Source organism: Bombina bombina, chromosome 6 (assembly GCF_027579735.1).
Source record: "Bombina bombina isolate aBomBom1 chromosome 6, aBomBom1.pri, whole genome shotgun sequence".
Lineage (NCBI taxonomy): Eukaryota > Metazoa > Chordata > Amphibia > Anura > Bombinatoridae > Bombina > Bombina bombina.
The window spans coordinates 356,943,784-356,959,055 of record NC_069504.1 but is presented as its reverse complement, the minus strand read 5'-3'; the positions used below and the strand labels follow the sequence as shown (position 1 = coordinate 356,959,055).

General features: G+C 35.7%; 1 protein-coding gene across 1 annotated transcript; it reads left to right on the top strand.

Moving 5' to 3' along the window:
- The first annotated feature begins 278 nt into the window (after nt 1-278).
- Nucleotides 279-13,431, top strand: TMED9 (transmembrane p24 trafficking protein 9). The gene is made up of 5 exons (XM_053717034.1): nt 279-440; nt 4,311-4,411; nt 4,514-4,639; nt 10,868-11,014; nt 11,687-13,431. The coding sequence occupies exons 1-5, from the start codon at nt 311-313 to the stop codon at nt 11,834-11,836; spliced, it is 654 nt and encodes a 217-aa protein (XP_053573009.1). The 5' UTR covers nt 279-310; the 3' UTR covers nt 11,837-13,431.
- The last annotated feature ends 1,841 nt before the right edge of the window (nt 13,432-15,272 follow it).

Sequence of the window (15,272 nt, the reverse complement as noted above, 5' to 3'; positions counted from 1 at the left end):
AGGAAATAAACTGCGTGTATCGGGTCATGCTGCAATGACCGGTGTGTAATGTAAATACAATTAGCAAAAATGTGTTACTTAGAATTAAGAGCAATTAAATCGTTCATTGTTACTTATATTATTTATACATAAAAACCATGTTTTAATATATATAAAGATATGTAAATATGCGAGCTTCTGAAATTCTTGAAGACTACAATTCCCATCAGGTATTGAGTGCTCGCGGCTCATTGGTTAGTACAGAGGACGTGGCAGAGCGTAGGTGATAGTGCTTGTGCCTTGCATTGCAAGCTTCCGGCTTTATGTGAAGATGGCGATCGCTAAGTTAGTTCTGTTAATTGGTGCTTTTCTGGGCCCAGTATCTTGTTTGTATTTCCATATAGGGGAAACCGAGAAGAAATGCTTCATAGAAGAAATCCCAGACGAGACAATGGTTATTGGTAAGGGCTGGTGTGAAGAGAAAAATATTACTTGTAGCAGAGTCGGGATGGAAACACGCTAGTAATGTTAATCTTTCTATCTATCTATGGTATGTTGCTTCTATAAAGTTAGTTTTGTGATCAGTTTGATTTCCTTTCCCCCCCCCCGTTTATTATAAGAAACCATGATGCACACACTCATGTTCTCTTTTCTCAGAGCACAAGATAATACTGTTTCAGGTTCAGTCAGTTCTGTGCATACATATCATTGTTTCAGCTGATCAAAGATTAAAATCATAGTGAAGGAGTAAGCCAATACTAATCGTTAAAGTAACACTGAAGTCCAACTGTTATTAATCTTCAATGTAACATAACTGCATAAACAAGACCATTTTTACTATTCCAGGATGCTCACTCCCCCCTTTTCATATTTCTTATATATGTTCAAAACTTCTATAAAAGTGGAGGTACAGTCACAAGCTACCGCCAACTACCCACCTGTCTTCATTGCTTACTGTGCAGAGCTATATAAACATATTGTAGGCAGTGTGCTTGGCTTTTCTTATGTTAAATAAATACACAGTCCAAGGCACTGAAAACTCCACAGACAGGCAAATCCATTAGTTAAATGATTCAGATACAGAATACAATTTTTGAAACGTTTCCAATTTACTTCTATTATAAAATTTGTATAGTTCTCATGTTATTCTGGTAGCGTGCACATCTGGATCACTACATGACAGGAAATAGTGTGTACATCGCTTGCTAATGTATTACATTGTTGCAAAATTGTTGCCATATAGTACTATAGATGCATGCAGACTCCTGAAACTACCTTCCTGCTTTTCAACAAAGGATAATAAAATTTTATAATAGAAGTAAATTGGAATTTTTTTTAAAATTGTATGTTCTATCTGAATCATGAAAGAAAAATGTTGGGTTTTATGTCCCTTTAAAAGTTCTGCATTCACTTACATTTTAAAAATGCAAAGTGATCACATGGCATATCCACAATGATACAAAGTATCCAAAGCATGGCGTGGTGACCGGAACTCCTACGCAGTAGGACTGTGTGTTTATACTGGACAGTGATGCCGTCTTTAGCACTGACAAACAACTGCTTACGTTATCCTCCACTCTACAGTGTGCCAGTGTTCTGTCGAAAAGTTTACGCCACATTTTTGAACTACGCAAATTTCCAGCTGATTTTCGGTGGTGTAATTACATGTATGCGTACGACGGGTTGCACTTTTAGACTGACTCTTAGGCTCAGCCTGAAAGTAGCGAATAGAGGTGCTTGAGAGAGGGGGCGATATTAGAGAAAATGGGAGGTAGAAAACTGAGGGATATAAATTATGGTGTGAAGAGCCAGTAAGCATAGAGACCTGCAGATCGTTTGTGGTATAAACACTACGGCAATATCTGTGTGTTTTTAAATTTATAGCCTTATGGTGAATACATGCATGCACATTCGGGTGGGTTCCAGCTGATTTGTGTGCATGCGCACGACAGGTTCCTCTCTTCAACATGACACCTGTGTGACCGCTGTTACTGGTTAAGTCACAACATTCTTCATGTTTCAAAAACAATGTGTGGAATGCAGTGATATAATGTAAGCATGCGCAGGGCGTGCATTAGGAAATTTTGACGCAGAGAAAATTAATACTATGAAAATAGAGACAAAAAACACAAGGGCCCAAAGCACCTCTAAGGGTAAAAGTTTTAATTAACACATAAAATAGCGCAGAATAAAAAATGCACGTACAAGATTAATAATATAATATGCAACTTATGCAAGTAGTGAAAAATATCACGGTGTACTCCTCCGCAAGTAAAGGACCATCTTATGCCAGATAGTTATCCTACTGTTCACACCAATCCAGTGAATAATTAAATGTCAAAAGCTGATGTGAACCTTGCGTTAGTAGAGGTATATGTAACCTCAACGCGTTTCATCTGGTGACACCCAGACTTTCTCAAGAGGATTAGTAAATACTGTGCCACGAAGACCAGCAGCCTCTTCACTTATTATAATATATACGTATGTTAGTCTTAGTCGAAGTGGGGAATGGGTTCCTAGCCAATACCCATATCTTTTAATATGTATTCTGAGCGTACTCCCCTTCACAGTGCCTCACCGGCTCTAACCTAGGATCGGATTGTCCTGCACACTCCAGAACTCTGGTATGGCACCCGACTTCCACCTCCACATCAACGGACGCTTGTACACACTTGTGTTCGGCTCCAGCCGCAACTGCTGGTTTATGTTTCCGGATGCTTATCCTGATTTCCACCTGGTTGTGTCCCTAGCGGAACTGCGCGCCCATTGCAGTACCCTGGTTTTGTAAGTAGTATTCTCCCTCGAACACGAAGTAATTGTGTTCTAGGAGGAATTTGATAACATCCAACACCTAAGTCCTAAAACCTTCTTCAAAATTACTCTAAATTTAGAAAGTATGCCACAGCTTTTAAACCTAAGTCATGTGAGATAGTAGAATATAACAAGACAGCATCAACTGTTAACCAGCTGTAAATAGTTTTTAAATAGATTCAGAACATGCTTAGTATCTTTAAGGTTACTATCAATCTTAAGGACTAAGGGCTGCAAAATTTAATCTACCCAATTGGGTAATGGTTCTAAAATGGACCCCAGACCAGAAACAATGGGTCTCCCTTTTATATCACTTAGCCCTTTATGTGTTTTAGGCAAATTATATACTCTATCATTTAGATAGTCTTTACTATCTCTTAGAAATTTAGTATGTTTAGTTTTAATGATAAGCTGTCTAGCTTCCTCAACTGCCTCTTTAAGTAGATCGTCATATGTGGCATACTCAGATATTTCTTTAAATTTATTCAGCTCTAGTTGTATCTTCACAATTTCATCTTTAACCTTAGGTTCAACTTTATATTTTACACACCGACAGTGTCAGAGAAGTGCTCATGCATACACCCACCTCACGATATCACATTTTCCTCCCAAATGTAACATCAGATTTTGCTACCCTAAATAATGCACATTTGGCTTCAAAAATTGATTATAGAAGTGCGCATTGACATTTCAAGCTGGGACAAATAATTATGTTAAAGTAGTTATGTTGCATTGAATATTAAAATAAATTTAGACTTTAGTGTGTACCTTTTAACCTTGAGTGGACTATTATTTTTCTTCTGTGTAGTACATTTTTTCCCCTATCTGGTAAGCTTCAGTGAGATTTCCCTGTCCTGTTAAAGGGATAGTCTAGTTTAAATTAAACTTTCATTATTTAGATAGAGCGTGCGATTTTAAGCAACTTTCTAATGTCCTCCTATTATCAATTTCTCTTCGTTCTCTTGGTATCTTTATTTGAATGTAAGCTTAGGAGCCGGACCATTTTGGTTCAGCATCTGGGTAGTGCTTGCTGATGATTGGTGGCTACATTTAGACATCAATCGAAAAGATCTCCCCAAGTGCTGAACCAAAAATGGGCCGGCTCCTATGCTTACATTCCTGCTTTTTCAAATAAAGATACCAACAGAACAAAGAAAAAATAATAGGAGTAAATTAGAAAGTTGCTTAAAATTGCATGATCTTTCTGAATTAAAATTTCAATTGTGACTAGACTATTTCTTTAAGATATATGTAATATGCTGAAAAAAACTACATACGTTTACCATATGTAGGCATACATGTAAACTTACATCTGAAATTAAATGGAAATAGTCAAAAATAGAGCTTTCCCAGCAGTAAGTATTATAAAATTACAATTCAGGCTAAACATTGAACAGAGTTTTAAACTATTTATGCCAAAATGAAAAAACCCCTTCTGCTAACAAAAAAGGACATCTTTGAAGATACTCCGTATTGAAGAATGTTGTCACCCCTATAGCATCTCCATTCTAATATTGCAGGAAATTATCGCACACAACTGTATGACAAACAGAGGGAGGAGTATTTACCAGCAACTCCTGGGCTTGGCATGTTTGTTGAGGTGAATGATCCAGATAATAAGGTGAGTGTATCCCACCCACATTACTGGTATGATGATCTTGCCTATGTCTCTTCAACAGAAAATGGTTCTATATTTAAATAAAATCTTCTGGTTTGGTTTTAGGTCATCTTGTCTCGACAGTATGGCTCAGAAGGTCGTTTTACATTTACTTCCCATACTCCTGGAGAACATCAGATATGCTTGCACTCGAACTCCACCAAGTTTTCTCTCTTTGCTGGGGGAATGCTGGTGAGTGTTAAAACATTTAGGGCATTTTACAAATATGTGTATGTACGCATAAACCTATTTGTTGGAAGATTGTGTGTTTTACTGAGCCTCTTGATTTCTGTAATCATTCATCCAACTCTTGGCCAGATTATGGGTGGAGTGCAAATTAGCGTTTCTGCTTCAACGTTAATTGCGCTAGAAGTAAGCTTTTTTGCGCTCTTCGGGTTGCAAAAAGACGAAGTTAGAATATCGGGTGCACGTTCACGTATTCTCCTCCCCCCCCCCCCCCCCCCCCATAGAAGTCAATGGAGGAAAAAAAGTTGGGAAAAAGCATCCCACTCTCGTGCAAACCCGATCGCATATTCTCATTTGTGCTAACCCGACATGAAAATAGGAATATTTCACATTCCAATGTTCTTCACATAGGAAAATATCTTCTATTTATTCATAAATGCCTATTTCTAAAAATATATATTGAAACATTTAACCAGAGCTCTGAAGTCACGGTAATCATTCTAGCGTAAATCGCAATTGTGCTCAAGCGATTTCAACTCGAAATATCAGTGAAAAGCCTGATGAGCGCAAACCTTCGCGATAAATCCCTTATCGCTCGGGCGCACTCCACTTGAGAGTAGACAATTCCCAGATGATCATTGCTGCTTAAAAAAATAGTCATTTTATTATGAGTAGTACAAATCTTTAATCGCTGCATTGCAAAATATCTGCATATACAATATTATATTATATGCGATATATGATTTGAAGCTATTATTTTTGGTTAGATAAATTTGCATTGATTTGCAGTCCAGGCACATACACCTTTAAGAGACTTGAGCATTGTTTATTATCTTCAAGGTCATAATTCTCAGGATGTACTTCATTCTCTCTGGTGGCTGGGGGAAATCGAGAAATAAAGTTGGTTGAAAAAAAAATATTATGCACAAAATATTTTATGGGGAATTATCTTTTAAATGAAAGCCCCTTTTGACTTTTGTACACCAGACATGTTTGTTGAAGTAATAACAGAGCTGTAGAGCTGCTTGTTTTGTTCTGATTGCTTGGCGTTTTCATAATCGGTATGTTACAATTCTCAATTAAAGGGGCATGAAACCCCAAATTTTTCTTTTGTGATTCAGATACAGCATATAATTTTGTGCAGCATTCCAGATTACTAATGTTATTTAATTTGCTTTGTTCTCTTGGTATCTTTTGTTGAAGACACAGCTATGCACTACTGGGAGCTCGTTGAACACATCTGGTGAACCAATTACAAGGGGCAACCACCAATCAGTAGCTAACTCCCAGTAATGCATAGCTGCTCTTGAGGCTACCTAGGTATGCTTCTCTACTAAGCATATAAAGAGAACAAAGCAAATGACATAATAGAAGTAAATTGGAAAGTTGTTTATAACTGCATGCTGCATCTGAATCATGAATGAAAAAAAATGGGTTTCATGTCCCTTTAAGAGTGTTGCAGAATAATGCTGCAGAGTTTATTAATTCGGAGATATGCTGATCTCCTTAGGAAACACACATCTAACAATCATATGTCAGTCCAGGTCTTGTATAGTAACTATAAGTATAGGAGGGATAAGGCTAAAATATATTACCACCAACCCCATACATGACAGAAAACTTTCTAATCTCAGATATCACATGGCCACAAACTACATTGTTTCCCTTTCATATAGAGTATACAATTTTAAACAACTTTCTAATTTACTTCTGTTATCAAATTTTGTTGAAAAGCAGGGATATAAGCCAAGGAGCCTGCCCTTGTCTCTAGTATATGGCAGCAGTTTTGCAAGAATGTTATTCATTTGCATGAGCACTAGATGGCAGCACAGTTTCCTGCCATGTAAATTTCATTATAGAAGTAAAATGGAAACTTTTTTTTAAATTGTATCCATTTAAAGGGACAGTCTACACCAGAATTTTTATTGTTTTAAAGTGATAATCCCTTTACTACCCATTCTCTTGTTTTGCATGACCAACACAGTTATATAAATACACTTTTTACCTCTGTGATTATCTTGTATCTAAGCCTCTGCAAACTGCCCCCTTATTTCAGTTATTTTGGACACTTACATTTTAGCCAATCATTGCTGGCTCCTAGGAACTCCACACATGTGAGCACAGTGTTATCTATATGACACACATGAACTAACACCCTCTAGTGGTGAAAACTGTCAAAATGCCCTGAGATTAGAGGCGGCCTTCAAGGGTTTAGAAATTAGCATATGAACCTCCTAGGTTTAGCTTTCAAGTAAGAATACCAAGAGAACAAAGCAAAATTGGTATTAAAAGTAAATTGCAAATTTTGTTTAAAATGACATGCCCTATCTGAATCATGAAAGTTTATTTTGGACTAGACTGTCCCTTTAAGACCACAACATTAAAGGGACATAAATCCAACCTTTCATGATTCAATAAAGCATGTGATTACTTTCCAATTCTATTATCTAATTAGTTTTGTTCTCTTGATATTGTGTGTTTTAAAAGGGATAACTAGGTAGACTCATGAGCTGCTGATTGGTGGCTGGCAGGCTGCACATATATTCCTCATGTTATTGGCTCGCCTGATATTTTCAGCTAGCTCCCAGTAGTGTATTGCCGCTTCTTCAACAAAAGATATCAGAGTACAAAACAAATGAGGTTATAAAAGTGAATTAAAAAGTTGTTTGAAATTGTATTCTCATTCTAAATCATGAAATAAAAAGAATCTTGTACCTTTAACTATATTATGACTCAGGGCAAATTAAGAAAATAGAAGTGGAGATATGTGCACAGATGTTAAATCAAATATTAGTTAAGACAAAATAACTTATACATCTGTTAACTATCAATTCTTACTAATATTTTAATATACAAGAGTTGTTGAAAATTAAAGGGACAGTAAACACTAGAAACCTATGCCATCCATCTAGATATGTAAAACTTTTTGCATGAATAAAGCTTAAAGAGACCTCTTCTGCTCCTTTTTATTTTTTATTTTATTTTTTAAAAGCACGTCACAGGCTCGCTGCCTAATCACAGCACAGCCAATAGCACCATTGAACTAAATGTAGCACGTTCCTATGCTGGACAAAGCAGCCGACATGTTTACCCAGCGCAGGAGCGTGCTACCTTTAATTCAGTGGCACGGGTGGGCGCTCTCTGATTAGACAGTGAGTCTGTGACATGCTTTTGAATAAAGAGGAGCAAAAGAGAACATAGAGGAAGGGAAGGTATGTACAATTTTAGGGGGGTGTACATCTCTAATATGATTAATTTTTCTTACAGGCACCGCTAGGTTAATGTAATAATTCTGCAAATAGTACATAGTGCAGAATTATGTAGCATTTATAAAAACATTGATGAACCCTTTAATATATAGCTGTGATACTGCTCGAGCCTCCGCTTCTGAATAGAACGTGACCAGTAATTGGAGGCTACATATGTATTACCACTACTAGCTGGCGCACTGGCTGTTAAATGCTTGGAATGTGCAATGTGTTGTGACTCCTGAGTGGAACTATAGCTATACGTTTAACCTATGTAGGGAGCTTAAACACATAGTAAGCAAAGGACGCAATGCAAAATTAATCTAACAAATTAGCTTTAACATAAAAAATTCTAATGCAAAAATGAAATCCTAGCAGTGCATGTTTGTTCATATAGACCCTAGACAAGCTGAACTATTGCTGATCTGTCGGTGGATGTTGGTAAACCTACAGTGAATAAAAAATAGTTTTTCCTCTTAGTACAGGAGTGTCTGTTTTACAGAACTGCTGTAATACATTTTAAAATACCCTCTTTTTGATATGAGAGAGAAAACAAATTACGTTAATGTTCCTTTAATGCTTAGGGTTAAATGCTCCAAAATTGCTTCTTTTTTTTTTGTATGTCTCTTAATCTTAAATTTTTTTTATTTTTTTTTGTCTTGCCACCAATATTGAGAGTAAGCTGAGTGTAACCACATCCTTCACTCATTCATGCTCCGTGCAAGTGACAACTTGCATCCCTTCAGTACATTTTACATTTTTGTCTCTTTTATTAGTGTAAAGGATACAAAAGGCTGGTTGTTACATAGCATTTCCTTGTTTTTATCTGATACCACAAACTCATTATCTGCCTGGCCACTACCTGATGAAGAAATACATTTGCCCCACAGATGGATCTTTTGTAAGAAGTTTGTTAAACAGTGATACGCAACGGTTCTTATGATGCTAAAAATTATATTAGTTTTATCAGCCTGTGTTAATGGTTTGGTCTACATATGCCCAAGATTGTCCTATTTTAATTATGGAGATCTGCAAACAAACCAGGATTGGAAGATCTCCCAGTTTAAGCAATGTTTCCTAAATCAGATTGACTGGAAGTTGTTTACTAATATTTTTTTTTGTTTTTTTTATTTGTCTCTAAAAAGCAACATACAACACGTTTGTACAATAAAAAATAAGCATAGGCTTTAAGATGCAAAAGAAAAGAATTGATTGTCCACATACAGAAGTGTAAGTACTCACATCAGTAAGCAGCTCATTTCACGTACAGATACTGTATAGTGATGAGAAATCCTTTACTGCTTGACTCTGCATAAATAGCGCTCATGGTTCGTTTGATAGTTGAAAGCAATGATTCAGTAAGGTCTGGTCCTCAAATGCTGCTCCATTGTGTGATATGCACTAGCACAGCCACATGCCCTTTCTTGTATCCAATATCAAAAGATTAAATCACTGCTGTACTATGGCAGTTATGGGGTTAACTCACTGATTAATACATGCATGGCCACATACACCATGAAAACTTAGTTGGAGTCTAACATTTTGGTTTGGTTCATGGATTGTGAACAAATTTAGTAGAGCCCAACATACAACTATGTATGTTATTTAAATTTACTTCTAAGTCTTTTTTTGTTTTTTTTGTTTTGGTGTATGGCCATATGCGGCTATTCCCAGTGAGTGCTGATCAGGGTGGAGCGAGCTTGCTGCTGAAGTTGCTACAAAGCTTCCAATTTACTTCTCTTATCTAATTTGAAAAGCATACATAGGTAGGTTTAGAAGCAATGCACTACTGTGTTAGCTGCTTGTAACTGTCTCACCCAGTGTGTTCAGCTGCTCTCCTACAACAAATCTTACTAAGAGAATAAAGCAAATTTGATAAAATAAGTAAATCTGAAATCTAAAAATTGTATGTTTGATCTGAAACCCAAAAGATTTTTCTTTCTATTTCTCAACTGTTTTTATTTTATAACCTTTTTTCTGTCAAGAAGAGGCATGCTATTAGTGCTGGCACAAATTCAGTTTTGAGAACTACAAACCAATAATATGTGATAATGTCTTCAAGGTAGAAAAATTGCCCAAAAGATTCTGACAGAAACCCATAGGAGAGCATGACATTGTGATTGGATTAATTGAATTAATACACCAAAAAAATGAAACATTACAGCCATGGATAAACAACATCTTGCTATAGAATTAAAAACAAATCTATATTTCAGGATGAATAACCTTTAGTTTATAATATATCTTGAATTGAAACTGTCTTTAGATTTTTCCTCAAAAAGCATTTATTTATTTATTTTTGTAAATATTGATTTGTATCCATCCTGGTGCTGATTGATGCATCACATACAGTGTCACCACCACTCACTAGGTATATGTAAGGGCAGAAGCTATGTTTGACATATGCATGTATGCCTTTGGTTAGCAGTATAATAGGTAAAGAGAATAAATGTTCTCATATATCCTGTCTCATCCTTGGCACTTCTGTGCTGTTATGAGTTCAGCTGATCATAGCCACGTACAAGGTTAAACTATGATCTGATTGCACCATGACTGCTATTTCTTCATATATATGCAAATATTTATTGATTTATCTACTGCACATACTCTACTATTTAGAATGTATGCATTTGTTAGCAGCAGAAAAGAACACACAAGGAACATTTATACAAACTTTTTCCAAGATTCACATATGCAAACGCGTATATTCTTTACTAGAGAAGCATGGAATGTGGTTCATATTAGCCAAACTTTTTATAGACTTGTGTAGGAAAAATCCTGCTACTGATGTCATTTCAGCATTGTTAATAACTTGCTCATAGTTATATAAAACATATCCGATTTTGCACTAAAACTGATGCATTTTCTTTTGTAGCTGAGGTTTCCTTCTGCTCGTAATGTGATATTTTATAAAGAAAATTAGCTAGGCGTTTAGTTCTGATAACATGTTCCCTTTTCTGCACTGAAATGTTTACTCCTTTTGCAGAGAGTTCACCTTGATATCCAGGTTGGAGAGCACGCCAATGATTATGCAGAGATTGCTGCCAAGGACAAATTAAGCGAACTACAAATACGTGTGCGCCAACTAATAGAACAAGTGGAGCAGATTCAAAAGGAGCAGAATTACCAAAGAGTAAGGAAAAAAAAAACTCCCTTTCACTATTAAATTACTATTCCACCGTACAAATTGCCATCCCACCGTACAAATTACCATCCCACTGTACTTTTCGTTGATCGTCATATACTGTCAGTTTCTTGTATTATACATTACATACGAATGTACACGTACACATTTTCTTAATATTGTTGTATTGTTTCAAGGATATATTAGCATTACATTTTGTCTAATAAATGCTTTAACAAATGTTATTGTAAATACTTTATATAGACCTTTGATATACCTTAGCATAATGGCTGCTTTGTTCCAAGGTATATGAAGACTGGCATATCAAAATACTTTTATTTTTATCAAGATAGAACCTGGGTTTGCTTATTTGACATACATCATAAGCTGCCACATAGATAAAAGGATCCGTATCTTAAAATATTTAAAGGGGCACCAAATGTTATATTTTCCAACAGTGTATAGCTAATATTGCTGCTTGTACTCGTAAGTGGTGTGAATAGATCAAAATACTGTGTAAATTTTACAACTCCTGTGTGGGCTATTTTTACCTTCCTTTAAAGGAACACTGTACTCAATCTATTTAATGCAAGGACAGTGAAGAACAATATCATTTATCAAATACTTATGCCTTAATTATTTACATGAGTGTACTTAGTCATTGTTTAATTATTCTTTCAGTGGCGTGAGGAGAGATTCCGACAGACCAGTGAAAGTACCAATCAGCGTGTCCTATGGTGGTCCATTGTCCAAACTTTGATCCTGGTCGCAATTGGAGTCTGGCAGATGAGGCATCTGAAGAGTTTCTTTGAAGCAAAAAAACTTGTCTAATATTTACGGAAAAGTCTGTAACGTGCCTAAGTTGCTGGGCCCATCTTCAGCTCTGTCTTCCACGATTAAGCGGATGTACAGGATAGGATTACTTGGTAACTTCAGTTGGTGGGACCAGAAAACTCTGCTTGAATGTCAAGTTTCAAAGTTTTGCCACAACAGCCAGCAAAGGATTGACCTTTCTATTGATCTCTCCTTAAGAACTCACCCAGTTAGTCCCACGTAACTTGGCTCTCCAAAGAACAGGATATTATTTTAAACCTACACAAAAGATTGCTGAAGCTTTTGGTTCTTTATCATACATTTTCCAATCGGCAGAACACATGCAGTACTTTGCCATGTTGTATTTTTTTTTTTTTTTTTAATTGGTGATAAGGTCTTTGTGTTAATTTTAGAAGCTTTTTATTTAACAGATTATAGGGGAGACGGTTTATTGATTTTTTTTTTTGTCTTTTGAGATGCGAGGGATATAAGAAAATCCCTTGCTAACTGATGTATCTTGCACTGTTATGGCAGTAGTAGGTTAAACGGAACAGGATTGATATTGAGTAAGTGGTGATGATATTATCTAGTCACTAAAATTATGTTTTAAAGAGGCAAAGGGAAAATGGTCTGCATCTTGTCAGGTGTTTTTTTTATATATATATATATATATATATATATATATATATATATATATATATATTATTTGTCTGTGATCTTCTATTCACAATTCAGTGTGAATTGAAGATCGTAATGCAGTTTTAAACTAGTGTTTTTTTGTAAAATTATTTTTGTTTCAATGGAGAATACTAGGTTTTACTATCTTGATTTGACTCTGTCTTCCAAATAGTTTGAAACTTAGCTATACTGTTGTTGGTTTTTTTTGTCTATGGGGAAAAAACACAAGATTTTGGAACAGATGCCTTGGTGCAGCCAAAAAGTAAATGGACCTGAAAGGTGCTTATATTAATGGAAATATTTGGCCCCAGCATAATATAACAATTCAGAAAAACATGCATTTGAATAATTGCTTCCTTCTGCATGTATTTAACTTCATTATTAATGAGTTCATTATGCGCACTCCCGGAATTGATCTTAGAGCATACAAAGACTGTTTTTTACTATATACACCGTGCATAGGCTCGAGACAGTCAAGTGTGCTAAATGGTCCAGATACACATAAATATATGTAAAAAAAGGGGATTTTATAAGTATGTAGCAATTGTTATAATTATGATGCATTGACCCAATAGAATCCTTTAAACTGACACTTGTGTGTCTTCTGAAAAGTATTCACATTGACTTTTCCAAACGTTCTTCTTTCTTTCTGAAGATATGAGCTAAATATCGGTTTGTTTGTTTTTCCTCACTCATTGGCTGCTCAATTTTCTGCCACATTGAGATTTGGCATATGTCTCGGGTATGATTGCACTTGCCGAGTACCTATACCACCTGAATTAGTTTTCTACAAGAGCTGTAACATGGGATCCTTTCTTTGTTTAGGGTTTTGAGCCACTGGGATCCCAGGGTACACGGATCCTGTTCAGTTACTGATCAGAATGTTTTTTTAAAAATGTTTGGCTTTAAATAAAAAAAGAAATCGGTTTACACTGCTTGTTTGCATTTTTTGTGTGTTTAGGTTTTTGTTTTTCTTATGATTCAGATACTGGCAATTTGCATACAATTTTAAACACCTTTCTAATTCACTTCCTTTATCTAAATGTGCACATTCTTATTCTATGCCCATCAGCTCCTACTGAGCATGTGCAAGATCCACAGGATATGTGTATATGCATTTTGTGATTAGCTGATGACTGTCACATGATGAATTAGGAAGGAAAATTTAAATTCTGACATTTGTCAGAAAAAAAACTCCATTTAAAATTTGCTTTGTCTTTTTAGTATGACTTTACTGATTATGCAATTATGTTGTGTTTAGTGGTCCTTTTTTAAATAGCTGCTACATCTACAGTTCTACATATCAGCACACAGTCATTTATAAACAAAACATTGGAGTATAATTGCTAAATAGTTAATATATTATGCAGGTTTATTATTAAACATCATATTATTAAAAGTCTACTAAATGATAAATAGCAAATACTGGTCTTCTTTGGAGATATACTGCACTTTGCTTATAACTGCACTTGAATGAAAGTATTTATATACAAAATAAATGCATAATTCCCTGCTGCAAGTTACTTGCTCTGTGCCTCAAAAGTGTTTTAATATAGTAATAAACATCTTAAAGTGAATGTAAATTTTGATGCTAAAGTGCCCGGTTTTAAAAAATTCGATTAAATACAGGGGCACATTTAATCCATCAAAATTTACATTTTACTTGTGTTGTGAAATAAAATTTACCTTTTAATCTTCACAGCAGCTCCAGCTTCCTCCACCCGTTGCAAAACCTCTTCCTTGGTTTAAAATGAGGAATCCGGCTTCCTCCAATCATGGCGTTGAATCAGACACGGATTCCCCCGGGTGGGGGGGGGGAGCTGTGATTGGAGGATTACCTATCCATCATTTCTGACATCAGAAATGGCTTGCGACGACCGGAGGAAGCTGGAGATGCTGTGAAGATTAAAAGGTAAGAATTTTTTAACAACAGGAGTGAAATGTAAATTTTGATGAATTAAAGTGCCCCTGTTTTTAATAGAATTTTTAAAAACTGGGCACTTTAGCATCAAAATTTACATTCACTTTAACATAGGCGTGTGGTTCTTAAAACTACAAAACATTAGTTTGTTTCTTTACATAGAAACATAGAGTAACATAGTAGATGAGGTAGGAAGAAGACAGAAGTCAATCATGTTCAACCTATACAGATTCCACTTGATTTACAGTAGAAAGCTCCAATGTATCTTAAATTAATTCCGTTAAACAGGTGACCCATTTAACACAGGCAAGACAATTCCTGAATTTTCTTTCTAGCCAAAAATGTATCTAAGGTATTTGCATTCACTGCCTCCTTAGGCAATGAGATCCACAATTTGATTGCTCTTACAATGTGAAAACATTTACGTTGCTGGAGCTTAAACCCCATTTCCTCCAGCCTTAAATTGTGACCTCTAGTCATAAACCATTTCCTTAGATTAACAGAGCTTACGCCAACTCTTTATATGGGCTTTGAATATAGTTATATAAAGTAATCATATCACCTCTCAAGCACTTTTTTTTTTTTTTTCTCTAGAGAAAATAGACCCAGTTTGGCTAACCTCTCCTCATCGCTTCAATTCTCTGTTCCCCTTAGTGGGTAATGCAGGAAGTGAGGTAGTGTTAAACACCTATGCTGTATTATATCTGCAAGAGCTTAAAAATGATTCTGGAATGACTGCTAGATGTCCCTCACAAGGTTCTTAAAACAGGATAATGCATAATGTCTGACAATACCAATTGGTAAAGCAGGAGAACGTGAAGATCCTTATCTGAGCTTTCTAATGAAAAGGATAGG